The following is a 26,628-nucleotide window of genomic DNA, read 5'->3' as shown; positions in this document are numbered from 1 at the left end:
GCGGTCTGTCTATGACTGCGCTTGGGAGTCTCACTGTAATGCCTGCCTTAGTTTGAATCCCCCACACCCCCCCTCCCCCTTTCCCTCCTCAAGACTGGGAGGGTTTTTCCTATTGGCTCTGGTCATTGTGTGAATCAAACCAAGCTTCACTTCTTCCATTTACCTCTCCCTTTCTCTCTCACCTCGTCTTTCTCCTCCGTCTCTGTTGTATCTTTCTTTGGTATAATTTTCTTAATCTCCACCTAACTGGTTGCACACCCATCCATCACGCATCAAGCCTACCAAACTTTCACTCTCTCTCCTTCTTCTCCTTTCTCTACTTTCACTATTCTTCCCCTTTCCCTCTGCCTCTGACTTTCCACTTTCCGCTTTTAGGAGGTGAATAAAGTTCTGTCATTATGGACAATGAAGGAGAAGTTCACAAAGAGACAATGATCATATAGAAAACCCTAAACTGTGCATCTCAGTTATTTCTGCCTCTGCCCTCTATTTGGCATGGTGACCACAAAGTCACATTACAACCCAAAATATGGACATTTACTGTAAAGACTACAATCAGTGAAACTCCACCATCCATAAATCACTGTATGTAGCCTATGTACCCAGACACACTGACAGGATGCTTTGAAACTGCCACAATGTGCATTCCTTGATGCAACTGAGACAATAATGTTTGTCTGTTTTGTGGTTCTTCCTACACTGACCACTGGGCACAGACACTAAAAACACTGACTGTCACCCCTGCCATCAAAGAGCTGAAACATCAACAGGCCTGGGAAACCTCAGACGGGCACAGTCTGAACAATAACCCTTTCAGCAGGAGGGAGGATGATGACACTTTAGCATGACAAAACTTCATTTGTCTGCAGAACACCGTGTTGCTTTTTGCTGGTCTGTTCTGAGGAGGAGATCATAGTGGAAAGGAGGCAGATCCCTACTCAAAGAAATAATCTATCTCCCTCTAGTGGTGTAAAACAAAAGTGCATTGTACAAGCACTGTTCTTGAAGCCCCATTACAGTTTTCCCAGAATGAGTTTCCACTGCTATAGTGACAGTGTTGGTCTCTGAAAAGCTAAACAAATCTGAGCCCAGGCCATAGTAACAGATAGAGGGCCAACTTTAATAATACATTTTAAGTAAAAGTGTCTTTAAATATGGTATAAAAATAAATGCAGGAGAGAATAACAAAGAATTATGTTCTACATAAGACAGGAGACAGCATTTTTTGTAATTTTGAATGTGACTTTACAAGTGCAATGAAAACCATATGTGCTAATTATTGTAGTGCAATAAAATCAATGCAATGCAAAAGAAATGCACAATAAATAATCATAATCATAATCATAATAATATATATTGTATATGCATACTGCACAACACTTCCCATAGCGTGACAAAGTATCTGTGATCTCAGATCGTGTATAGCGATGACATTGGTTAGGTTTATCAGTTTAAGCTGTCATTTTCTTTTCTTTTTTCTATTTGTCTTTTTTTTTTTTTTTTTTTTTTTACTCTTTTCTCTCTGACATCATTTGTTTCAGCTGGAAGTGAATGAGAGAGGGGACTCAGATCCAGCAGTTACGGTGGAAGGAACTGGAGCACTGGATTCGACTTTCTTTATAGGCATTTTTCATCTCTCGAGTCTGTCAATGTCTTTACAAGTCCAGCAATGCCTCCCTTCCAAGGATACTGGAAATACATCAGGTACTGTAAAAGGAGAGAGAAGAGGGAGCATCCTCTCCATGGACATGCAACATCTGGTGGACAACAGACGAACAGACGGTCCGGCTCATCGTCTGGCTGAGCCAAGAGCAGGTGGACGGACAACGATGACGTAGAGATGAGATGGTTCCCCTCTCCGTATCCCAGAGAGAGAGATGGCGTTGATTTTAGCATGATGGCACAAGACTGGTCAGCCTCTTGGATGCTAGTGGTTTCCCCTGCCAGAGGGAGAGAGAGAGAGGGAAGGTGGAATAGAGTGAGGGACATATGGGAAGTGGGAATGGAAAGGAATCAGATTCATTCTCAGGTTGGATTTTAACGAGAGCAATCATCAACATGATGCTGAAATTGCACTGATCTGATGTATTTTGTATTGTACGTTCCATGTTTACAATTTAAGGTTTTAAATGAAGGTAAAATTTTGTAACAACAATTATACAATATGTATTTCCATTCTGTAGGGATGGTAAAAAAGTTCAAATTCAAGATAAAATTAATTTACAGTACAACCACAAATGTGTTAACTGACAGTAAACAACCACATGCCAATTCACAATAAAAAAATCATTCTGCATTTGGCATTACCTGGAAGCAACTTCCCTCAGAACAAGTTCTTACTTTTCTGTGGGAACACGGAGAAAAACACATAGTGAGTGAAGGCATTTTACCATACAAGGGATTCAGGAAACCAAAATGTGAGTCATGTAGAGAACAACAGGCCGTTTACAGGCCAAATGCACACAGACAAGAGCTGTCCTTTCAGTTCAGCTGGCCTCTAAGAAGGAATGACGTTAGAGTCTGTATCATGCTCTGTCATGATTGTACAGTCATCAGACAACTCCACAGGGTCATGTACTGCATAATAAAATGTGACGAAATTAACTTTCACAGGCCACATAGATTGTTGTAAAATGAAATCATGGTCTGTTACAATAAAAAACTGAGTTTGAAAAGAAGGTTTGGGTAAAGAGCAAAGACTAATCAGACTAATCAAAGTGATTATCCTAGCATAATAAGACTGAGAATTTAATACAGCTGCAAGGAGACGAACGTAGCAATCTTCTGATCAATAATTAAAATTCTATTTTGCAATTAATAACACCTAGTGCTAGAACAATAATTAAATGATATCTTTCTTATCATTTCTCTCATATTATGTGAGAGTAACAGCACAGAGCTAAAAGGAGAGAGGTGGAATAGGTTGAGTTCAGAAATGAATGAAGCACTGATTGTGTGTTCATGTGCTGGTGGGAAGGTCCGACATCCAGGACTTCCAAGTCAGCTGCTACAGCATTGCATTCATGTGCTATTTTGTCAGAAAATCAAACCCGGAAGACATATGATAAACAAACAAGGACATCCTGAAAAGGATGATGTGGATTTGGCTGCTTCTTGCTTTTAAAAAGCACTTGCTGCAACGCTGTCAGTCTCTTCATCAGAATGAGGAGGAACATGGCAGGTGTGTGAGAACGCCATGTTGATGTCGCCTCTACTACTAATGGTGTCTCTGTCCCTTTAAGACAGGTGCAGACCCAGAGTCCTGATCATCCACACCTGGGGCAGACCCTATAGATACACAGACCACACTTAGAGGCTTCGACCTTCTCAGTGACCTGCACTCTTACTAACATGCGCAGAACAGAATCAGCCGTTGCAGAGAGAACGGGAGAAGGGGGCACAGAAGATCAGTAAAGAAGATGTTATCTGATATATCAATTGGTTATGTTCTTGTCGAATGGCTTTCTGTTATATGCCTGCTCTAGGTCTGACTGAACAGCATATCACATTATGGCGAAGCAACCGCTCATGTTTAAGCCTATAGAGCACCGTCTTAAAAATGTTAACGATACTCATAAATTTGAGTGCCATTAGCTCAAACTTATACCGTGGTTATGTATTTGTACTTGAAATTAGATCAAATTCATGTGATAAATTTTATAAATGACAAGTAGGAAATGTAGCCTTCCATCTTTTGTTATGATTTTAAACCTTATAACAAGGTTAAAGCTTATCACTGGGTCATAAATCAAACTCGGGTAGCAAAACCTCCCCAACTTTCTGACTTCTTCATCCAACTCTGAAAGGTTTTCTTGTTAAATTTACAAGTAGGCCTACTTTGTTTTTCCAATATATCCAATTAGAACACAGGGTGAGTGAAGGAATAGTAGAACCTGAAGAATATGGGTCATGAAAGGACATAGTCATGCCCATGACCATGAAAAACACAGATAAGGTCAAGGTTCATACAGGAAACAGGAACGATAAAGTCATGGACATGCATGTACTGTACATGCAAGTATGTGCTGTACATGTATTTCTCTGCATCTGATCCATTTAGTCTGAGTCTGAAACTCGGACTTCAATCCAAGGTGTTGGGTCAGGCTAGCTGTTATTTACCTTCTTCTTGGCCTGTAATAGCTCCTGGTAGGCACTGGAACGGATGAAGCGGCTGTAAGAGTCACTCTTCATCAGCTTGTAGATGTGTTCCTGTTGTAGAAACACATCAGTTACCAGGGAGAACAGACATTTCCATTGAGTCAACTGCACTATACAGTAGCTTGTCTAGACTGCTAGCAACTAGTACTTCCAGACAAAAGTTGTACTTTAAATTTCAGTCTAGTCTAGTCTTATTTATTTATATAGCACTTTATCACAGTGAAGTCTCAAAGGGCTTTACACGCCTATGGGCAATTTAGAGTCTTCAATTCACCTGACCTGCATGTCTCTGGACTGTGGGAGGAAACTGGAGCACCCGGAGGAAACCCACACAAACACGAGGAATCCTTGTCTAAAACTGTACAAGAACCACTACAAGAATTACCTTCAGCTATAGAAGTTGTGATTTAGTGCATTTTATCAGTTGCTATAGAATGATGGCTAACCTGTGCATCCTCAAAGGCGTAGCGCCCGGGGTCTTTGACATTCTGGGTGGTTTTGCCGTAGCTCTTGGAGTCCACGTTGATGGCACTGGGTGCGCCGGAGGCCAGAAACTCTTGCCAGATCTCCTGGACCCGGGTTGGAACCTCTCTGATGGGACGCTTCTTCAGTTCCTGGACCGCCAGCCAGAACCTATAAACCACAGACAACAGTACTGTAATTCATTGTTAGACCCAGGTTGGTACCTCTGGACCACCAATTCGAAGCAGCAAAACTCAGGAGAATCTATATAGAACATAGGTAATGAGATAATAGTGAGTTATGATAAATAAGCTGCCAGATCCATACTGGAACCTTTCCTGACCACTGTCCTGTACAGTAACTGCACCCAATGGGACTCTATACAGACAGAATATTAAACCAAAATATAAAAAATGTATAAGTCAGAAGGTTCCTCATGGGTCATTCCTTAGCACTGCAATGCCAGCCATCAACATAATGTGATATTACTAATTCAATAATTCATTTTTAAGAGCCCCCACTTTCCATATTACACACAGTATAATTAGGAATTCGTTCCATCACCTTGCCCACACATGCCTGTATGAATATATCATGAGAGGAGTAAGAATGCATGGTAAGAAATGGGTAGCTATAACTGCAGTAAGTAGCATTTCAGTGCCTCAGTTAAGGACACTTCAGCAGATATAGATTCTGGCTGTCAGAGTGATCAAATGTAAATTCCTCCAATTACATAATGGGCTGTCACAGCACCAACCCACTAAGAATTGTTGAAAAAAAAAAAAAAAAAGAGAAAAAAGGTTAAATAAAACAATGTGCTCATAAATAGAGGTATGTCCCTTTTCTGTGATAACATCCCATAGATCCAATTACAGGTGAGTTATAATGACATTTGTAATTTGATGAAAATTTGACCTCATTCTTAGCTCTGGGCCGAAGCAGTAAGGACGTGTCCCACCAGAGGGAGCAGAGGAGCCGTCCTACACTGTGGTGTGTTTACATGTGCTGAGTAACCTACTGGCCGTACTTGAGGCCTTATTCGGGTTAAGCTGTTTACATGCACCTTTGATACCCTGAAACTGAGTATCTCTGTTGCCATGAGTAAACCAATTAACACAATATTCCTCTCTACCTGCGTTGTCCTGCCCACAGCTAGAATAGTCCTATGAAAAGGTGCGGCCACCAGCTAACCCCTCCCTCTTTGACTGAGCAATAGTAGGTTACTTCTAATACATGAGAAAGAAACAATGATCCAAATAGTAACAGTAAAAGTACTGTTAGCCGCCATGTTTTTATTGACATGAAAATGTACCCATAGAGTTTGTACACTTAGCAAAAACCAAAGCTGAAAGGAGTAAGATGTTTACATGCCATAGTTACCTGTTTAATGTCAGAGTAAGCCAGACATCTGAACCGGGTTTCTTATGATCAGAGTTTGAGTTATTCTAACCAAGTTATGATCATAACTTGGTTAGAAAAACTCAACCCAGTTTCGAGTGTGTTGAGTAACTGGGTTGAGAATGGAAATGTCCTTTTCTGTTATTGCAATAACTACTGTTATTGCTCATTAAATGTATTGGTGTGTGCGGGGGACGTCCAGAACAGCATGTATGTGCTGGTATATGTCATATACTGTATATATATATATATGTGTGTGGGTGACCAGCAAAGTGTCAATTAAGTCCTACACAGCCTCTCATATATGCTTCTGTGTGTGTGCGTGAGTGTGTGCAGGTGTGTGTGTATTAGAGTGTATTTTCTCCCTTACCTGAGATTCTCTGAGCTGAACTCAGACTCCAGGAATTTGAGGAACTGCTCTCTCCCCACAGGATCTTTGAGAACCTCATCGATGCCAAAAGCCCACCTCTTCACCCTCTGCTGGCCCGGCTCCTTACTGGGGGAGGACACACACACACACACACACACACACACAGAAGACATCATCTCACAGATGCAGTGTGTGTGCAACAAAATGCATTACATGCCATGCCACTTCTTACCTAAAATTCACAGATTGTAAAAACACAGAAAAACGATTAACTTTTTGCACTTTTCTCTGTTACACATACACACACTCTATTTTGCTCTTTCACACACAGACACGCACACACATACACACCTGGCCTCTAGCTCCCAGATTGTGGTGTCGTCTGAGATCCAGGGGTTGGAGGGATCTGGTGGCGTTAGGAAGGGGTCGTATTCAACATACTGCTCTGTGTAGCCCAGCAAACTGAAGAGGAGAAACAAAACAAACACAAGACAAGACTACTATACAGCAGCAAATGACAATCTGCATCACACTGACATGGTATTGATGATATTATGCTTAAGACTTTGTATGCTTGAGTGCTGAGCCTTAAATAGTTATGGATTTCCATTCAGTGGATTTTTTTTCATGTGGTTGAAAGGAAAAAACCTTGTGAGAGCAAATATAGTAGTCTTTCACTTCCTCCTGAAATAAAAGGTAGAGTTTGACAAGAGGGAATGGCCCCGTATTTGGACGGAAGGCTAGAGAACTCTCTGCTGAGCGCACGCTTCTCTTTTCAGAGCAGGAAATGACAAATCAAGGCTTTGTGTGCCCCCAGTGTCTGGCAGCATCGGCGCTGACGCCCACCGGAGGCATTGTTTGGGGCCAAACACTCCTCAAGGTCACTGGAGCTCTTAATTCCATGCCACGTTAGGCCGTTTAAGGGCTCAATAAACAGATCGATGCCTAAACTGAATAAAGACACAAAGAACATCACTCACCTCTCCGCCACTTTGGACATTTTCAGTCGATGCCTGTCTAATTGCACTTGCCAAAAGGTGATCTGAAACCATAGCAGGGAACAATTAGCATGCACTTTGTCTCTGCCTGGCTGTGAACTCACTGCGTTTGTGAAGACATTTTTGCAACCTGGTAACTGTTGGTTAACAAGCATATTAACATACCATCTGCATTGTATTTACATTATTTAACTTAATTGCTTTATTTCTACATAATAAATTCTCTACTATGGCACCACTCATACATAATGCATATATATCACTGTATTATTATTACAAAAGGCTACTGAATGCAATTGATTACATGCCCATAATGATCTAAGAATGAAGTAACTACAAAATGCTCCACAGTCTGAATGTTAGCATTAACTCCAAACTGTTAAAGGTCCCCTCCTTGGTAGTAGAGCACCCCATGTAGTTCCAACCTGGTCCTGCAGCTCCTCTTCTGTGGGCTGCTTGGCCTCTGGGGCGGGGGTGTGGGTGGGGCTGTGGGTACGGATATCATTCTGCAGCCCATACACAGACTAAGGGAGAGGAAACAGGTAAAATATATATAAATGTATTAAAAAAATATCAATAGCAATGACTTTACTACAACTGACAAGCACGTAGAATAATGTACAACAAACTTTTCTGTTCATTTGTGTGTCACCATGTTATCAAGCCCTATAACCTTAACCCTGACTCTAAAAGAAAGAGGTGTCTAGTGCAGGAAGATGTACCTTTCTTGTCTTGTGGGGGTTTTTCATTCTGGAGGACTTCTTTATGTCGACTTCTGTTGTATTCACACATCCAGGCTGAGAGGAAAACAAACAGAAAAGCAGAGTTAATTTATCTCTCTCTTAAATTCTTAGAGACAAGAGTTCAATTGTTTCATGCTACACCTTCCAGGATGATGCCACAAACAGTAAAGGTGCAATTTAGCCATTGTTATAGGAGGTTTTAATCCATCACTGTAGCAGCGGTGTGAACTGATTCTGAGAAGTCTTCAAGACTATGTGTCGAATGCTGGTTAATCAAACATGGAATGTGCCAATTCTACCAAAACAAGGAAACCAGTGGGAAATCAAACACTCAGTGTGCAAATTCTGCCTGATTGAACAAGCGGTCTAATGTAGGTCTCTTCCAGGAGAACGGAGCTAAGTGGCTTGACGGCATCACTGTGAAATCTGAATTAATATTGATTATGTTGCTCCGAGGATGCATAAATTGAACTTGTTATTTTCCAATTAAGTATGGAGCTGTGGCTTTGGAAGAAATACAGCAGAGGAGACCCTTTAACCGCAGGGGGAAGCTAAATGCTAATGCTAGGGAAGAATGTATGAACAAGGTTAAAGAGGACCAGTGAGGTTGATGTGTTCTGACAGTTATTGATGTGACAGTTCTTATGTATGGCAGAGGAATATAATTAGTGATAATTTATGTTCACTCCTGCATGCCTTTCACATGTAATGAGAATCAGATGTATAGCTCACACACAGTTGATGTAAATTATAGAATTCATGAAGACTTCTGTTTTTAATGCTGTACTTTCTGCATAACATTTTCAAAATGTTATCTCCTTTGCCAGAGCTTGACGTGTCTCTGCTGCCAGCGGAACAGGTTAAAATACCCAGAGGCAGGAGATGATTCAGATGGCTTTAGCACCCAAAAGGAAAGAAAGAGATTATGTGTGTGTCTATGTGTGTGTGTGTGTGTGTGTGTGTGTTTGTGTGTATGAGAAATAGTATAGGCTATATATTATCACAATGATATATTCAAGCATTTTTCCATCTATCTATCTTTTTATTATTTATTCATTATTCATTCTGCAATCCACCATCAAAATGTGAATGAGTGTATAGTGTATGAATTGTAAACTGCTGTTTTGATATTATTCACTTTTGCCAGCCTGATGATGATGATGATGACAACAACAATAATGAAGATCATGATCATAATGATGATGACAATAATGATGATGATGATGAAGATGATGATGATGATGATGATGATGATGATATCAGTGAGGACGGTGACACTCACCACTGGTCTGTGCACATCCCAGAATGCTCTTTCCTGACTGTCGAGAATTTTCCTCTCAATTTTGTCTCTTTTCTTGTCCACTCTGAGGATAAATGAGTTCAACACACAACGGGAATGCTTTTTACAAAATATACATTTCCTTCTAACATTCATATGATCTGTTCGTTGCGTCACGCTGTTTAATTGGCAGGTCATGTGTGAAGTTGTGTGTTGAAAATTACAGGGAAGTCTCAGTCGAAGGTAAAGGTGTTCATGTGATAATGAGGTGGTAAGAGGACTCGCTCATATTTGCTCAATGCATGTGTGGCTCCTAAAGAAACCTACTTTGCTTGTGCTTCTGCTTGCATAAAAATGAACTCCCATTTCCTGGCGAATGCTCTCTGTAGCCGTGCTAAGCTCTCCTGAAAATAAGACACAAAATAAAGGCTTTTGAGGGATCTGGGTTAATTATATTTGCTGCACATACTGGGTATAGTGCACAGTTGGGTGCCATCTGTAATGATCCCTGCTCACACACAAAAGAAAAACACGGAGTGTAACTAACCAAGGGATTCATTCCTTAGCTTTGTTGAAGAAAGTTACAAATGGTGTACCCATACACACACAAAAACCGGTTCAGTATGAACAAAAGACGAGAGATAAATGTTGACAGCGGTGCCAACGCAGGAACGAAACAGATATGTGAATAAAGGAGTGCTGACACTATAAGACCTCTCTTACTTACCGCCTCATAGTCTGCAAGCTCCAGACGTGCTTTATTTTGCATTGTTCTTTTGCAGAGGTAAACAGCTGAGGGAGAAAGAGAGAGAGAGAGAGGGAGAGAGAGAGAGAGAGAGAGAGAGAGAGGGAGAGTGGGAAGACAGGGAAAACATGAGCTCAGCTTGGTTTTAACAGCCTTAAATGGCCCTGCGTTTACTCATTTAATCCTCTCAACTGCACATTTAAACTGGCCTGCAAATCACAAAGGTCAGTGGCTGTGCAATGTGTGTGTGTGAGAGTCTGTTTGTGTGTGTGTGTGTGTGTGTGTGTGTGTGTGTGTGTGTGTGTGTGTGTGAGTGTGTGTGTGTGTGCCTGCATGGGCCTGACTTTTGATGTCTTTATTTCTCTTCAGGTGTGAGACAGTAAACAAGGGCTTTCTGCACTGTACCTCCACCTGCAGCAGTTCCATCCCTTCATCCCTCTGTTAACTGACCATTATGCAGAAGCTTCATTACTCCATTAGCCGGATGCATGTTTTCATTAAGAGGCACCGTTCACGTGAATCAGTTGCCACGTCTGAGACACTTAAAGTTCCCCTAACACTCAGAACTATTCCCACAGCTTTCATTAGCCCTTCCCTCTCCTATAACTCAAACAACAAATGAAAGGCCTGCCTAGCACCAGCTATTCACGCCAACCATTTTTGTTATTACGAAGCCTTTATCTCCACTCCGCTTCTCTGTAAACACTGAAAAGCTCATCCCTGTATCATCATAAAAACGTTCAACCAAATGTTGGCACATTTACATGCACAATCAAAAACAGGTGCACACTCTCTCTCTCTCTCTCTCTCTCTCTCTCTCTCTCTCTCACACACACACACACACACACACACACACACACACACACGCAAGCACAGCCCTGATTTCCTTCACTGTAATCAGTCTACATCAGTCAGACAATACAAATAAGGCAGAACCAGATGACTGCGACTGGAATATAAAATTGCCTCCATGAAGCCTGTGGCGCTGTGGAGGGTTTGGGACATACACACTACACAATACAACTGAATTCATTCATGTTTGATTCTCACTGGACAACGGGCCACTGGACCCATACAGGCATTTGAGTAGAGCTGAATATGATTCTATGTTTCTATCTACCATCTGCTCCATTGGTGGTTCATCTTTTGCACTTTAGGATACAATATAGTCTGTATCATCAACATCTTGGGTATAGGATGCACAATGCACAAAGTAGATATTAGACTACAACAGAACAACCAGGGTTTTCTCTCACCATAGTCTGTGTTTTCTGGTTCCCAGCAGTTTGATGGCCAAAAGTATGGAGTCTGGAGGGAGAGGGAACGTTATTAAGAGACGAAAGAAAACATTACATCTTTGACAGTGCAGAACTACTACCCTGCTGTGGTAAACCAAAGTGTTTACTATCATGTGAGGGGCCATGAAGTCACAGCGCTGCAGCTGTCACAATAAAACATCTAGCCGTATATATGGGCTAGGCGTAAAATCTAAAGCACATAAGTTGCTGTGGGTGAGTACCAAGACACCAAGATGAATCTTGGCCCTCCGTAGCGTTACAGAGACTGGCTTCAGATGAGAACAGATTAGATGTTAAGAGCAGAGTGAAGACTGGTACTAACACAAATGGCTTTGGGCATTGATTTACTTTAGTTAGTTCTGTGGCACACACTTGGAGGAGCTCACTGTGTGGAAAATCGCTAAAGCTGTCAATCCCACTATTGACATTCAGAATAACATGCACCTCCTCATGGAACTGCAAGGCTTTCTGGGACACAATAACCGCTAAACACTGCCATATACTAATTAAAACAGAGTCCAAACACTGCTTTGACTCCAGCGTATAATGGAGTTACTCAATAAAGTTTGTGTCCATACAGAGTGGAAAAATTAAGTCTAGCCTATATGAGATCCAAATTTCAAATAAATCATGACACACTGCTTTGAAAAGAAAACCAATAAAAAGCCTTCACATGGCAGGCAACTGAGTTATTAAAGTTAAAAAAAGATGTGGAACAATATGGCCTTCCTTACAGTGCAAATTCATGCAATGCACTTCCCAGCAAAATAAAGAAATGTATCTAAAGCTGTGATGTGATTTATACAATGCGACTGCCAGTAATATAATCAAATAGCTTTGGATATTTTATTTTAATGCTGCTTTACATACTTTGAGATGTTCCTGTCATATACATACTTATCATACTATGCACATCTTTATCATTATCATCACATCATCATCATCATCATTCTTACCTGAAACCTATAGAAAGTGCCATCATCTTTGAGAGTGAGGACATGGTCTGAGATGGGGAAGAAGTAGCCATGCGCAGCCATCAGAGTTCCTAGGTGCAGAGCCTCGACTGGGAGAGCAAACAAACACACAGTCCGTTTCCAACTTGTTATACCAATGTTCCCTCTGTCAACTCTCCTGGTGACATAGCAGCATGCGCGCACACACACACACACACACACACACACACACAAGCTCGCACTCACAAGTGCAAAACGCTTATATGCATCAACACATTATGTATCATCAAAATAGCAATGCATTCAAGAGACTTTACAATAAAAACATATATTTAAAGTCCAAAGTAAAATTGTTGACCTGTTAAACTTAAAGGCGCATTAAGTAGCCTAATCTATGACCTTTATCGACGACCAGCAGGAATTGCAATAACATTGATAGAACATATTTCCTTCTACACACTACAGTAATTGATTGACCATTGGTATTGATTAACAACTCTATCAACCCCCTGCCTGCAGATATATTATGGAAATTTGGTGCCATGGAGTAGTAAAAATCTTTTTTGCCCCTTTAAGAAATGTGTTTTAAGTAATTCCAAAAGAGTGCAGTGTTGTGGCAACTAAAACAAGTGAGGGAGGGATTCTTCATTGGAGGCACATAAAAAAAAACTATCAATCAGATCGCTTAAAAAAATAATAGCATACCATTCGTGTCGATTTCTCTGTCTGTCCCAGGAATCATAATAAACTAATAAACTAATACATATGAGGGGTGAAATTGTGACCCTGTCTAAATAGGCAGAGGTACCGACACTTATAACAAGAGCATATGCACACATAAAATATGCAGATCTCTTCTCTCCCTCTTTCTCTCTCTCTCTCTCTCTCACACACACACACACACACACACACACACACACACACACACACACATCCTGACCTCTTACAGCCCTGTCACTCACCTCAGAGGATAAAGAAAAAGCCAATCTATATTTATCACACCTTCCACTCCATCACACTAGACCCAGCGTGTGTGTGTGTGTGTGTGTGTGTGTGTGTGTGTGTGTGTGGGCAGGTGGGTGGGTGGGTGTGTATGACTGGTCTATATGCATTAATAAATTATGACTCATAACTTATTAAATACATGTTTACTTATAAACATGCCCTTTCCTCCTCTTCTCCTTCTCCACTGTGCTTTGTCTCTCTCCTTACAATAAATATTGTCTCATATATATTATACATAAATATATTATGAACATAAATAAAAATATATTTATAATAGGTATTAGCTTTGGTGTGGCATTAAAAGAGAGGGGGGGGGGGGTTGTGCAGTGGGAGGTCTAGAAGGATTGATTATCTTTATTGATCTGGACAGCAGATTAGACTGTGTGCACTCATCTGCATCTGTCCATGGAATACTGAGGAATTCAAACGGAGAAGACAGACATTTACTAGAACAAATCCACTCATCCATATAACTTCTTACTCTCTTTGTACTTTCAAAGTTATTATCCACTCCAAATTACATTTTCCACATTATTATCTCTGACGTGATGAATGTCAGCCGAAAGTGAAGTCGGCAAAGTATGAAAAATGACATCTGTGACAGTGGAGTCGTAGAGACTTGAAGGTCTCGCTGTCTCTTCTGCTTCGAGCACAGGCTCTTCTGCTCCCATTCTGTGTGGAGTGCATATGTCACCTGTGATGGTTTGCTCATTCCCTCTCTATTGTTCAAGTGAAGCTGAGGGTGTTTGCAATGACCTTTCAGTCTGGATGGATGTTGAATGTCAACCCCACACACATTCACAACCATTCAACCGCTCTTCTGAACAGCCAATACCAGAAACAAAACCTTCATTTTGCCACACTGTCCCATTTTAATATTTTGTTTTGCTTGTTTCAAATTTAGACAGTAATGCAACACAAGTCAAAAAAACATGAACAGAAAACATGATAAGATTAAATAGGAAATAATAGTTTAAAAATCTGTATTTCCCTATATTTCTTTCTATATTTAATAAACGAAGAGAACAGTGTGATATACCAAGGATAATGTGGTCCACTAAATGTTTCCAAATGTGTACAGTATGATAAATATGAAAGAGACTACAAAGAAGCACAATCAGTCCAATGTGGTGGAAGATTATCCATCTAATAAATTAAGGATTGTCAAATCTGTTGCTGTTGTTTCTCAACCAATAAGAGTCTATAAAGATATTTTTCTTGTGGCGAGGGAGCAACGGACTTCCATTTCACATATTGCAGGCATAAGTTCTATAAGCTTTACAGCGGACCACACCTTGGATTGGAATTAGTCAAGTTGCCAAGAGAGGCAGGCCTCCGAGTCCACAGGGAAAATACCCCATGATTTCATCATACAAGATACCAGCTCCGTGCCAAAAACCCAGCAGTTTGGAGCACTGCCAAGGGGATTGTGGGAATATTCCTTCAGCTGAGCAGAAGGAATAAATATTTATTGAAGAGATCAAAGAATATTGAAGAGATACTGCATTTGTATTTTTCTCCAAATACAAATACAGGTATTACTGTACCTGTATTTGTGTTGTTTGGCGAACTGAAAATTATGAATCAGCTTACATCAAGAATTTAAAATGGTTGGAACACCATTTCTATAAATAACTCCATAGCTATAGACTGACACCAAATCTTCCAATCTGAGTTAGAATTGATCTGGCTCAGGGAAAGGTAAAACTGACATAAGAGCTTTATACATCCATTGAATGTATTCATTTTAAAAATAACAATGTGATACTTTTTATTGATCCCTGCATGGAAATTCTTTTTTCACTTTTCACAGGAGGTCAGAGGTCAGAGGTCAGTGACCCTGGAGCTGGTAGGGATTCAGAACTCTGCTGCCCAAATCAAATGCTAATTTAGCAAAGTTGATCCATAAGTGACATAATACATAAGCTCCACAGGCCTTTCAGGCTGTCTGTATTTAAATCTCATACAGTATTTGTGGATAATGGAAAAAGGTACTTACTAGAGTGGCATTTCAGTGAAATCAGCCCAAAGGCCATTAAAAGCCCTTTCCCTTGTTACTATTTTTCAGAAGATTAGAGCCTTTTTCATGCATGACATTCCTGAAACTCTGCATTCTGAAAATTTCTATGCTAAATTATTTAATTCCTATGCTAGAAAATTACAGAGCAACCTACATTTCTCCAGGGATGAACAGATTCCCTGTTATTTAAACAGATAGTGTAGATTATACCATGTCTGGACAAAATGTATAACTAAAGGATTAACTGTGCCAGTTTCAATAGACGATTCATCCCATTTGTACATCATGTCTACCTGTGGCTCCTCATCCACATCCATCTCTTCAGTGTTTCTAACCTTTGAGCCAGCTATTTGGATTGGTCTGAATAATAATGTATGCTACTAAAAGGGTGTTTGAGCCCATTAACTGTGGTCTGGAATTAAGTCCAAGCCAATGCTTCCCATGCCAGACAAACCATTTGATCAGCTTGTCAAGAGATGAGAAACCAAACCTGTGGTCAGAAAGTGACGGGATCTTGCAGACCATTTTGATTAAAAAATCCCCACAACTGACATTGGAACAAAGGATGAATGATGATGGTCTGTAATGATCTGAATTGTACTGAATGAAAGAGTTACTGTGAAGAGTTACTTGTGCGAAACTGTCTCCTAAAATCTCCCAGAGGAGATCTATCCCCACATACAGTGGCTAAAAGTTTTGAAAGAACTTTGGAGGGCAGGCAGTTTAGTAGGCTAATCGAATGCAGTATTGGATGAAAATAGGATTCAGCAGTACAGAGACTGTAAAATAGGATGATAATGAGTTCATCTGGAGTGTGTCCGTATATTATATGTGGCATTCATTTAGCAAAAAAGAGATAGTCTCTTAAACTCCAGTCCACTTCGATATAAACTTGTCTGCCTTTGCTTAATAAATATGCTGCTATCATGCTGTGAGCCGAATTAATTGCATTCCGGTTTCCTGAGTTCGTCTGCCCCTCCAGGAGTGTTTCTGTGGTATTGCCACCAAAACCACTTGATTTTGCTCTAGATTTCGTTAACCACCGCAAGGCCATTGACAACATTTTTTGAGTGCGTTTGTGCAAAAAGTGCAAAGTTTGACAAAAATTTGCATTGAAGAACATAGTTGTGAACATCAGCTTGTTGGCAAGTGTTATGATCAGACCCTTGACTGTGATAAAATGACAGTCTTTGATGATAATGCTGTTCTGGGGAAGAGTTGTGATTGGTCACAATCACAAAAAAATGTGATTGTATAATTGCAAATTCCTGTAGGGAATGGCTTATGTGTTATTGTCAGACTTCAGTTACAGAGCAACAAAATTATATAAGGATGAGCATCTTGTGGCCCAGTTGAGCATGTTAAGCAGAACTGGTGTGACAGTTTTCTTTGTTGTTTATTGTTTTTGTTGTATATTGGAGGTGCCATGGTACGGTGCATTATTAATCATAGTGCAGTCTGAAGCACAGGGAAAAGCACCATATCTTGGGCATTTTAAATGCCTGCAACTACCTGAGCAATGTTCTCAAGGTTAAAAAAAAAAAAAACAATAAAAACAGTTACCCTGTCCACTTGAGAGGTAAGCTCACTCTTCTGTGATCCCAAATACTGCTGAGCTATTACAGAGGTATTTTACCTTGATCTGATTTGCTGCCCCCAACACACATAAACACATATGCAAAGCCACCTTCACCTCCACTACACCACCACACACTGGCGCATGCATACAAACCCAAATAAACACACGAAAGAAAAAAAACAGGTACACACATGCACACAAACACACCAACACACAAAGGAACTGTGAATTGTTGAGTCTGCTAAATGAACAATAGAGTATGTCACTAATGTGTGTAAACTGTTAAACTAAAGCACACACTAGAGTAAAACACCAACAAACACCAGAATGCACAGCCACACACACAGATACACTCACGCAAATACACAGGCAAACACACACACACACCTCAAGTGCAAGCAGAAGCATATACAATACTTAGTCACAATTAAATTAATTTTTCCCCTTGTTAGCTATTCCTCCATGTCATAACCTACACCTATTTAACAATAAATGCCAAAACATACATTTTTGCATTTTCTTGTACTTTTATATTAAAATCTGATTACTTTTACTTCTTGAAAAATGTTGTATTTTTAGTGGTTACTTCATGGTGTACCAGTAGGCGTACAATAATATCATCACAATCCCCCCTCCGCCCTTCCCATCATGTAAGACCTGCAACTTCACAACGTTCAAAGTGTCACAAGTGGCAACATGGTGGTGATGGAGGTATTGGAGGAGGCGAGTGGTCTTCTGAGTCACTTTCCATGTTTGTCATGGTCCAACCCGACCACTTTTGAACGACCCCTCCCTGTGTTATGTCCCGGCCCAACATCCGATTTCAACCGGAAATACGACAATCTACGGAAGCAAGACACCGTCGAAATGCCATTTCTTTGTGACTTTAAACAAATAAATAAAATGAAAACAACACACACACTCAAAACGCATGGACACACTTATGATGTGAGCATGAGTATTTGCATTTCTTACATAAATGAATAGGATGAAAATATCTGTACACACACAATGCAAACACACGCAGCCGGGATAAGTCTTTGTGCTGGTGCCATTGAGCAGGCCTTGTACAGAGCTGTGAGCGCTGAGAGGAGGCAGCAGGGAGAGCTGGAGGTGAGACAACCTCCTCCTCCACACACCTCTCTGCAGGTGAGCTGCCATGGGTGGAAGGAATCAAAGCTTCATTTCATGCCAAAAACATGTACCGACATACACCTGTGTTTGGGCAACCTGCTGGTCTCATGACCTGAGCTGGGAATCCTGGATCTCTAAGATTGCCTTTGTTGCCAAGCTCATGGCATGTTGCCACTTCATGTCTTTAGTTACTTTCTCCTTTCACAAATATTTCATACTTAATAATTATGCTGGTCACACCTACTTACTGTATACTGGAAGTGTATAAATACTTGTACATGGGTGATTGCCTTTCTAGAATAGAGTTAAGAATAAACGTTTTTCCCTTCAAATAAGACTTTACAGATATAGCCATTGTATTAATCCTACTTTCATGCGCTGCATGCAACAAAGCATTAATGTTGCAGTATTGATCTTTCCCTCAGAGCAATTGTTGGGGAAATTAAATTTTTATTCTGTTTTCAGCGGGGGGCTCAAGGAATGATCATGCAGCCAGTCACACCAGACAGTTGAAACAGATTTGTGTTACAATGTGAGTGTAGTTCTACTCACATTGCAAAACAAGCAAGTTGCAGTTGCCGCAGCACCACTGACAGATCAAAGGAAAATGCAGAACTGGGGACTTCTACATCAGCTAACAACATATGTTCCAAAAGCATTCTTTTTAGTACAGACTAATGAAAATGTGAAGAATCTGAACTCAAGTGGTCTTGCACTGATGAGCACTGTTTCTCCTCTGTTCTTAGCCCTGGGCACCACCAGCAAGCTTGCAACTAAATGAACAATTGTTACATTATTGTACAGTATATTGAACTTTTTAGATCAACTTCAGCATTGACAAAAGGAAGTCTCTACCCTTCGCAGATAAATGTTCATCAGCTCACTTCCAATGGTGCATTACCTTGATCTTCAATGTTTAGATTCTTGATCATCCACTGTACAATATCAGAACCTGGAACGAGAGAGAAAATATAAAAATATGAATCAGTGACATGCAGCTGAGATATTCACAGTATGCTAAAACACCTTTTTCCATACAGATGCAAATGAAGGGGAAAACAATGACATCCTCAACTCTGCCCACCTTTCCTCATCATTACAGTGCTTGCAAATCCCTCTCGTCTAGCACCATGTGGGTGGGTAATAGGCCATCCAGTACCAAATATTCTTTTCTGACACCCCCTCCACACCACCTCTCCTTGGCTGTACCCCATTAATATAAATGACCGGAGAGGTACGATGGCATACTGAAGCACCCAATTTATAACAATACAATTTGTCTGACTCAGTCATAGCATAAACAGAGCAGTCTGTATTGTGATTATTTTATTCCAACTGTTTCCCTGAAGAACACAATACACCACAAAGGAAACGTCCAACTGCAGGTAGACAAAACAAAGATAAGGACTGAATAGAAAACGGGACAGAATTCATAATATTCTGTTACATCATCACACAGCCATCTTGCTAGGAAAATAACAGTAATAAATTAACAGGTGATTATAATGAAATGACAGCCACAGCCACTGAGCTGTGGTAAATATGGTAAAGCACCACATTGTAGGAAATGCATGTGACATCGAGGGAATACTATGAATAGGGGTTAAATATGGGCTAAATAGAGGAGAGGAGGAGAGAGGAGAGGAGAGAAGAGAAGAGGAGGAGAGGAGAGGAGAGGAGAGAGGAGAGAAGAGAAGAGAAGAGAAGAGAAGAGAGGAGGAAGAGGAGAGGAGAGGAGAAGAGAAGAGAAGAGAAGAGAAGAGAAGAGAAGAGAAGAGAGGAGGAAGAGGAGAGGAGAGGAGAGGAGAGGAGACATCCATTTTGGAAAAAAAAAATTGATAGCTGAAATTCTGTCTGTATTTAAAAATATATATATATTTCCATCTTCAAAAATGTAACGATTCCACAAGCAAAGGTCTTGAGATGCCTCCAAACTTCAACAGCAACTTGTAATGTGCTTTACTTTTATGCCAGTAGGCATTTTGTAAGAGGGGACATCATATTTCATTTTTTTTTTTTTTTGGAATGAAACTCAACTCATCTTCTCCGTCGGAGAATGAGAATGAATAATTTTCACATCTCAGAACAACATAATAGCAACCTCTGCCCTGTAGGCATTTTCACACCCCACTGCAACACGTGACTTTGGCACTCTGGCTAAATATACCTCCCGAGCTATTATTACTGTCTGTCATGCTGACAGGTGAGGGTGTGTTGAGGAGACAAGAGCCGCAGAAGACTGGAAAAAGGTGTGAAAAAGAGACACAAGGGAATTCATGCGGTGAGACGGGCAATCTGTGTGGCTGTCTCTCTGTCCATCATTCTGCCTCTCTGTGTCTGTTTTGTCTCCGTCTTCACTTTCTCTCTCTCACACTCTCAACCCACTTTCACTCTCACTCTCTCCCACTCTGTCTCTTTCATTGCACCCCCTTACTTTGTCTCTGAACCCCCCCCCCACACACACACACACACACACACACACCCCACACACACACACACACTCCCAAAAACACAACTTGCCCAAACTATTACGTGACAACTCTGCATATTAATATGGGGAATGTAGCCGTATTAATAATCAGAGGCAGTTACTTGCGCTGCATAACTAGATGAGATTTACCATGGATTAACATCATTAATACAACCCCATTTTCACACTATCAGTGATGACCCACTTTCTAGGAGAGAGTTTAAATGAGATGTGTAAGGTAATCCTCTAACAAGGCTGTTCTCTGAATTGATTAATATCATACTCATAGATTGGGCTGTACATGTTTGCGTGTCTATCTATATGTGTGTGTGTGTGTGTGTGTGTGTGTGTGTGTGTGTGTGTGAGAGAGAGCCACTGTGCACTGATACAATACACATAATACGGTAAGATGAAGCATTAACGATCCCCATGGGAAAACTGGGTCGTTGCATAAGAAAATATACAGGATACAGCAAGGAAAAATAGAATATAAATAAGTATGCAGCAAAAGAGGGTCATATAAACATGTGGAACTAGCAATTTATAGGACATGCTGAGTAGAAATGTATGAATGAAAGTGGGAAAGCTATAGATGACAGCATTAGGAGAGTGTACAAATGGCACAAATAGCAGCAGTAGAACCAAATGAGATGAAGAAAATAAATGAATGAAAAATATGTGCGATATGAGGATATACCAAAAAAAAATAGAAATATGTGCAGTATGAAAAACATTCTAAAAATATCAATACATATGCTGCATATCACAAATGAGAGGATAATAGAATATGAAGAAAAACAGTATGTGAAGCTGCAGCATATGTGCAGGATGTGCTAAAATGAGCAGTGTGTGCATGCGTGATGGCATCTGTATGACTCAATGAGCATACTGTAAATAGAAAAATGTTTCTTCCTTGCATTTGATGGAACAACACAGTTGTTTCTCAGCTATGTGTCTTGTGGTCCTGCTGCTCACTTAGTGTGCACCAACACACACACATATGTGCATAGGAGACAGGAAAGGAAGCACATGCACATACACACACACACACACACACACACACACACATACACATACACACAAATGCTGGTTCTTGTCATACAGCTCTTTGGGAGATGTCTCTTTTCATTCCCAGGCTGAGGAAAGGAATAGCAGTCCCGTTAGTGTTTCAGGATCCACGAGCGCACATCACATCTCACATGACATCAACATGCGGTGCAGATGCAGTTCACATGCAGCGCCTGTTGGCAAGGATCTTGACACATTCGACACACTCTTGGCCATTAAAGGCAATGCCAGCTGTCCTCTTAAAGAAAGTGAGATCAGACTTTCAGGAGTATCCCATCTGCATTCATTTCAAGATATCATGGTGAAGAGGTTGTAAATGACATAATGTTGCATGGTTCGGCATGTCGCAGACAGGGTTGGTTAGTTACGGGATATTTGTAATGCTGTTGCGTATCCTAAATGCAAAAAAAATTAATGGCATTCTGTTACGTTATCTATAAAAATAATGTATTCTGATTGCAGATACTTGTGAAAAAGTTAGAGGCTTACTTCTGCGATAACTTTTAAAGAGAAAGCAAAAAACTCAAGAGGGTCATTTGGATAGTGGCAGGTGTTCTACATCTTTGTAAAATGTCGCACAGGTGGAAATTTGTGTTTTTATGTGCAAATACATTTCCTGAATTTAACTTTTTCACTTTTTTCAATCTGTACGGGTATTTTTGTACCTCAAATATGGCAAAGTCATCTGAAAGTAACTGAAAATGATCAGAATACATAGAGGGTAATTCCTTGGATTATGTTAATGATTACAATTTTGATGAGATAACTACTCAACTATAATGAAATACAGGTTTCTTAGCAGTTTCTTTAATGGGTGGTTCATGATTTTTAGAAGTGTAATCTATTCATCACCAATAATCCCCATTTAGAATATTGAATATTTCACATTGGTGAATGTGACAATTGTTTTTTTTGTTGTTGTTGATTCAGAGAAATTGGTACAAGCCACCTGTGAGCCTTTGCTAGCAGTGCTGGTGAGAGTCAACTCATCTGTCCAGCAGTGCTGCTGGCATTGTTGGAGCCCCAGGCAAAATCATGCAATGGCTGTTTATCTTTCTCAAAAAGCAGGCTGGTGTGAATTGCACAGGAACAAACACCTGTATTGAAATGTGAATGTCACAAGAAGGGTCTAATAATCAATAGAGTAGGCTTCTAAAAATACTGAAACTTCCATGTGATGCATAATGTTGTACTGGGATAATACACTGATCATTTTAAATAGCTGCAGCTGTAGAGCAGATTGAGCTCTGAGGGCTCTAATGTGACTAAAAGGTAATGGATGTGTGAATTGGAAGGGAAATGTTATCTATTGTAGGACTATGCAATGAGTAAAACTAATCTAAAGTAATATCATTTATTGGTTTTTACAGTATAGAGTGCCTTGATCTTTTTTTTCTTCATACTTCGTACAGTAAAAACTACAGCAAACGCCTCACTCATCTCAGTGTTGCATGTGTTTTCCACTCAACTCATCCCGTACTTGAGTATCACTCAAACTTAGATTCTGGAAGTTATCCAGCAAGTTGAACGGCTCAAAAATCCAACATGATCCTCTTGACATTCTGGCACTGTTGGTGTGAAACGCGAAACGGACAACTCTCCAAATATTTTCAGTGTTTTGTTTGGCAAGCACAGAGTATCGGTCGGGCAGTTAGTGAGTGGGAGACGGAGCTTGAGAGGAGAGGCGAGGAGGTGAGAGCCTTACCTGAAAAAACACTGGGGATCTTGGATAGAAAACTTTTCACCGTGCGGATAGGGATTCCATTTTTCTCATCCTGCATGCGTGCTATTACGTCCTCCATCTGGACAACAGAGGGGCAGAGGGAGAGAGGGGGAAGAAGGGAGAGAGAGAGAGACAAAAAGAGAGCAGTTTTATTCAACTTGCCTCAATAAATGGGGGCTATGTGAGCAAGAGAGACAGAGGTAAACGGATAGAAACAGGTTCCCATGTGGCCCAGGCGTGTCTCTGGGGGAAAGAGTGAGGGGAGAGGAAGTTGGTGACTAACGCTCGCTGCTGTCAGGATTCTGCCTCTCCTTTGACAATTCTCCGAGTTGTATAATTTGTCACAATGTTGTCAATGTCAACTGAATTTATTGAATCTTGCAACAAGAAGTGAGTTTTGAAAGACGAACCACAACGTTTCTTGTGCATATTATGCGGCGCAGTCTCTTTGTGTCCCATAGCAGCCTCACATAAATACATTATGGAGCCAAGAGGCAAGATGTCACAGAAAAAGACATTTCGGACAGACCTTTTTGAGTTCAGCATTGACTGAGTCACAGGTTTGAGCCAAAAACTGAAGTGAGGGATGACATGTACAGGCAAAAAGATAAAGGCAGACAGGCACACACGCACACACACACACACGCACACACACACAGACACACACAACCACACACTCACACACGTCACTGGGACAGAAATACGCTGGGCGTCGTCTCTGGGGCCTGGCGGGGGCAACGCGAGGCAACCACGTTTCCAAGAACAGACAGAAGGGAGCAGAGCAAAGAGTAGAGCATGGCCCCGATACGTCAGCCATCACGGTTGGACGCCAAGAGTTCTCCCCAAACTCCTCCTTCTGGCATGAATAAATACAGTGTAAAAATATCATACACATGGACACACAAACACACACACACAGAGTTCAACGGCCTGGCAACACACCGGAATGTGACACGCACACACAGGCACACACACACACACCAACAAATACACCGACAGGCTGGCTGCTCAGTTACTGACCTGTTTCTGCTCCATAGCCCAGTAAGTGGGAGTTGCTAGGGGTTGGTTGGTGTTGATTAGAATAACGTCAGTGACTGTGCAACGCGAGGAAGTGTTATGTTGTTCTCACGGATCTGGCTTCACGGAGCGTCCCCCTCATCTCCATTCCCTCTCAGGCTTCATGAGACATACACGCGACTTATCAGTGGGACTCATCTGGGATGGGCAATCCTATTTGAATGCAGCCAATTTCATTTTCTACAAATGTAGATTTTGTGTGGGCGAGAATGAATTCCTGTGGCCTTATTTGTGAGAAAGGAACAATGCTGATTATGAAATAGCTGGGTTTGATATGCAAATCTGTGACTACTTGGGTTTTGGCAGTTCATAAGCTAGTACTGTAGCATAATGTTATACTGAAAGCTTGCAGCTAGTCAAATACCCTGGAGCGAAAAATCATCCCAGTTAGTGGTTTGGACCCTAATTGACAATGATGGAGCGCAGGCTTATAGCTAAAAGCGGCTAGGAGAGAGGTGAGGGCCAGAGAGACTGAGAGAGAAAGAAAACAAGAAGAAACACCTGAATTGATATCAAATTTTTTACATTTCCATATTGTTTCAGTCTGTGTTGTCTTAATCTCTCTCTCCCAGAGATGTATGAGTTGTCAATGAGAAACCTTTCCTCTGTAATACACCCATGTGAATCTAGTGGGAATATATTATAGAATATCATATCATAAGTGACGGTATGAGACCAACCCAAATGTCTAGGACAAAATATCAAAACTTCTCCATTTGGTAAGATCTTAAAGGAAAAAATCCATCCTAAAACACTGTTGCAAAACAGCTACTTGCAATGTATCTTGCATTTCTGGGCCCATTTTGTTGTTTGGTGGTGTATATTTCTTATTCCTGCAGATAAATGGCCAAACGTAGCCAACATGACATCATATCCAGATATTTAAAATGCAGCTACAACGGAGTTTGATAGCAGAAATATTTTCAGGTATCTAAAACATCAGCGGTGAACGTTCATGTTTTAGTGTCAAGCCCTCTGAACCAAAGAGCAAGGGCTTCTTCCTAGACCCACCATTTTACACCGACGTTCAACAATCGTCCAGGGAGCAATCCATCATAGAAGAGACAGAGATAACCATCCCCCCGCTGACAGTAGCCTCAAAGAGCAGCGTGATGCAGCCATAAGACATGTTGCATTCTGAGTAAGGGGCACGGCCGCGATCATAACACTCCCCAAAGTTCAAACTTGGCTGGATAGCTGTATTTATATCCTATACACCCACCTTTGATTGAAAGCAAAAGTCCATGCCTGTTCTGTGGGGGTTGTCAAAGGTCAGTCTGGGAAATGTAGGGACTCACAAACTGAAGTAAAAGCAGACGAGGCAGGTTGAGGGAAAGTGGGTACACCAAAAAAGTGAATTGCAATACTTCACATACATCACAAAATGCATTGAACATCACAAAATGATGACATCTAACAGTGTTATCCGAGGGTGGATTTTTCTTCTATGTACCTCATGCTTTGGGTACAGATAAGACTAAAAACCATGCCAAACCTCAGTAATACCATTCCTGCATTAATATAATATTGTTCTAAACAGGGTCTGGAAAAGCTGTTACTACAGACTTATAGATCGCCATTACCAGTATTCATGTGGCATCCTGCTATCGGGAGACTGACAACCATTCATTTTGCTGCTCATGAACATCTTTCTCCAACCTATTCCCAATGGCAGCTGGCTCACTGCTGTATGCTTTACGATGCCAACCCTCTTTCTGTGTCTATATCGCTCTATCGTTCTCTGAGAGTTAGCTGGCACTGCGAGACAGAGCAAACAAAGACAACAGAGCAACGATGATCAATACTTCACACACTCTCTCCCCTCTATCCCTCACCGCCTACACATGGTAAAATGCCATCAGCGTGAATATTCTAAAGCTCTTGAAGTTTGGATGCTCTCTGGGTTCATGGTGTGAGGAAGAGAGGAAAGTGGTTTCCCACAAGAGGAGTTTGGATTTAGCTCTCTCTCTTTCTCTCTTTCTCTCTCTCTCTCTCTCTTTCTCTCTCTCTGTCCCCCACCCACCCAGAGTTGTCTGACTGCGTCTCTGCAGCCTCTTAACAGATAAGAGTGAGTGTGTTGGCTGCACAGTGTGAATCATTGAATAATGATGGCACAGGACTTGGTACATATGAAGTGACTAACAAAAG

At 40.9% G+C, this 26,628-nt stretch overlaps 1 protein-coding gene across 1 annotated transcript in view; it reads right to left on the bottom strand.

Annotated features, from left to right (window-relative positions):
* Positions 1–2,323: 2,323 nt before the first annotated feature.
* rgs7a (regulator of G protein signaling 7a) overlaps positions 2,324–26,628 on the bottom strand; it is a 48,088-nt gene continuing 23,783 nt past the window's right edge. The window contains exons 2-16 of the mRNA XM_071909999.1: positions 23,386–23,482; positions 19,044–19,094; positions 12,408–12,514; positions 11,410–11,461; positions 10,136–10,200; positions 9,736–9,812; positions 9,412–9,493; positions 8,109–8,183; positions 7,812–7,910; positions 7,369–7,430; positions 6,740–6,850; positions 6,389–6,514; positions 4,605–4,791; positions 4,120–4,209; positions 2,324–2,344 (exon numbers count right to left, since the gene is read on the bottom strand). Coding sequence (XP_071766100.1) covers positions 2,324–2,344; positions 4,120–4,209; positions 4,605–4,791; positions 6,389–6,514; positions 6,740–6,850; positions 7,369–7,430; positions 7,812–7,910; positions 8,109–8,183; positions 9,412–9,493; positions 9,736–9,812; positions 10,136–10,200; positions 11,410–11,461; positions 12,408–12,514; positions 19,044–19,094; positions 23,386–23,482 — 1,302 coding nt within the window. The remainder of the gene's footprint in view (positions 2,345–4,119; positions 4,210–4,604; positions 4,792–6,388; positions 6,515–6,739; positions 6,851–7,368; positions 7,431–7,811; positions 7,911–8,108; positions 8,184–9,411; positions 9,494–9,735; positions 9,813–10,135; positions 10,201–11,409; positions 11,462–12,407; positions 12,515–19,043; positions 19,095–23,385; positions 23,483–26,628) is intronic.

The sequence above is a fragment of the Centroberyx gerrardi genome, chromosome 15 (genome assembly GCF_048128805.1).
Source record: "Centroberyx gerrardi isolate f3 chromosome 15, fCenGer3.hap1.cur.20231027, whole genome shotgun sequence".
Lineage (NCBI taxonomy): Eukaryota > Metazoa > Chordata > Actinopteri > Beryciformes > Berycidae > Centroberyx > Centroberyx gerrardi.
This window is presented reverse-complemented; position numbering and strand designations above follow the sequence as displayed.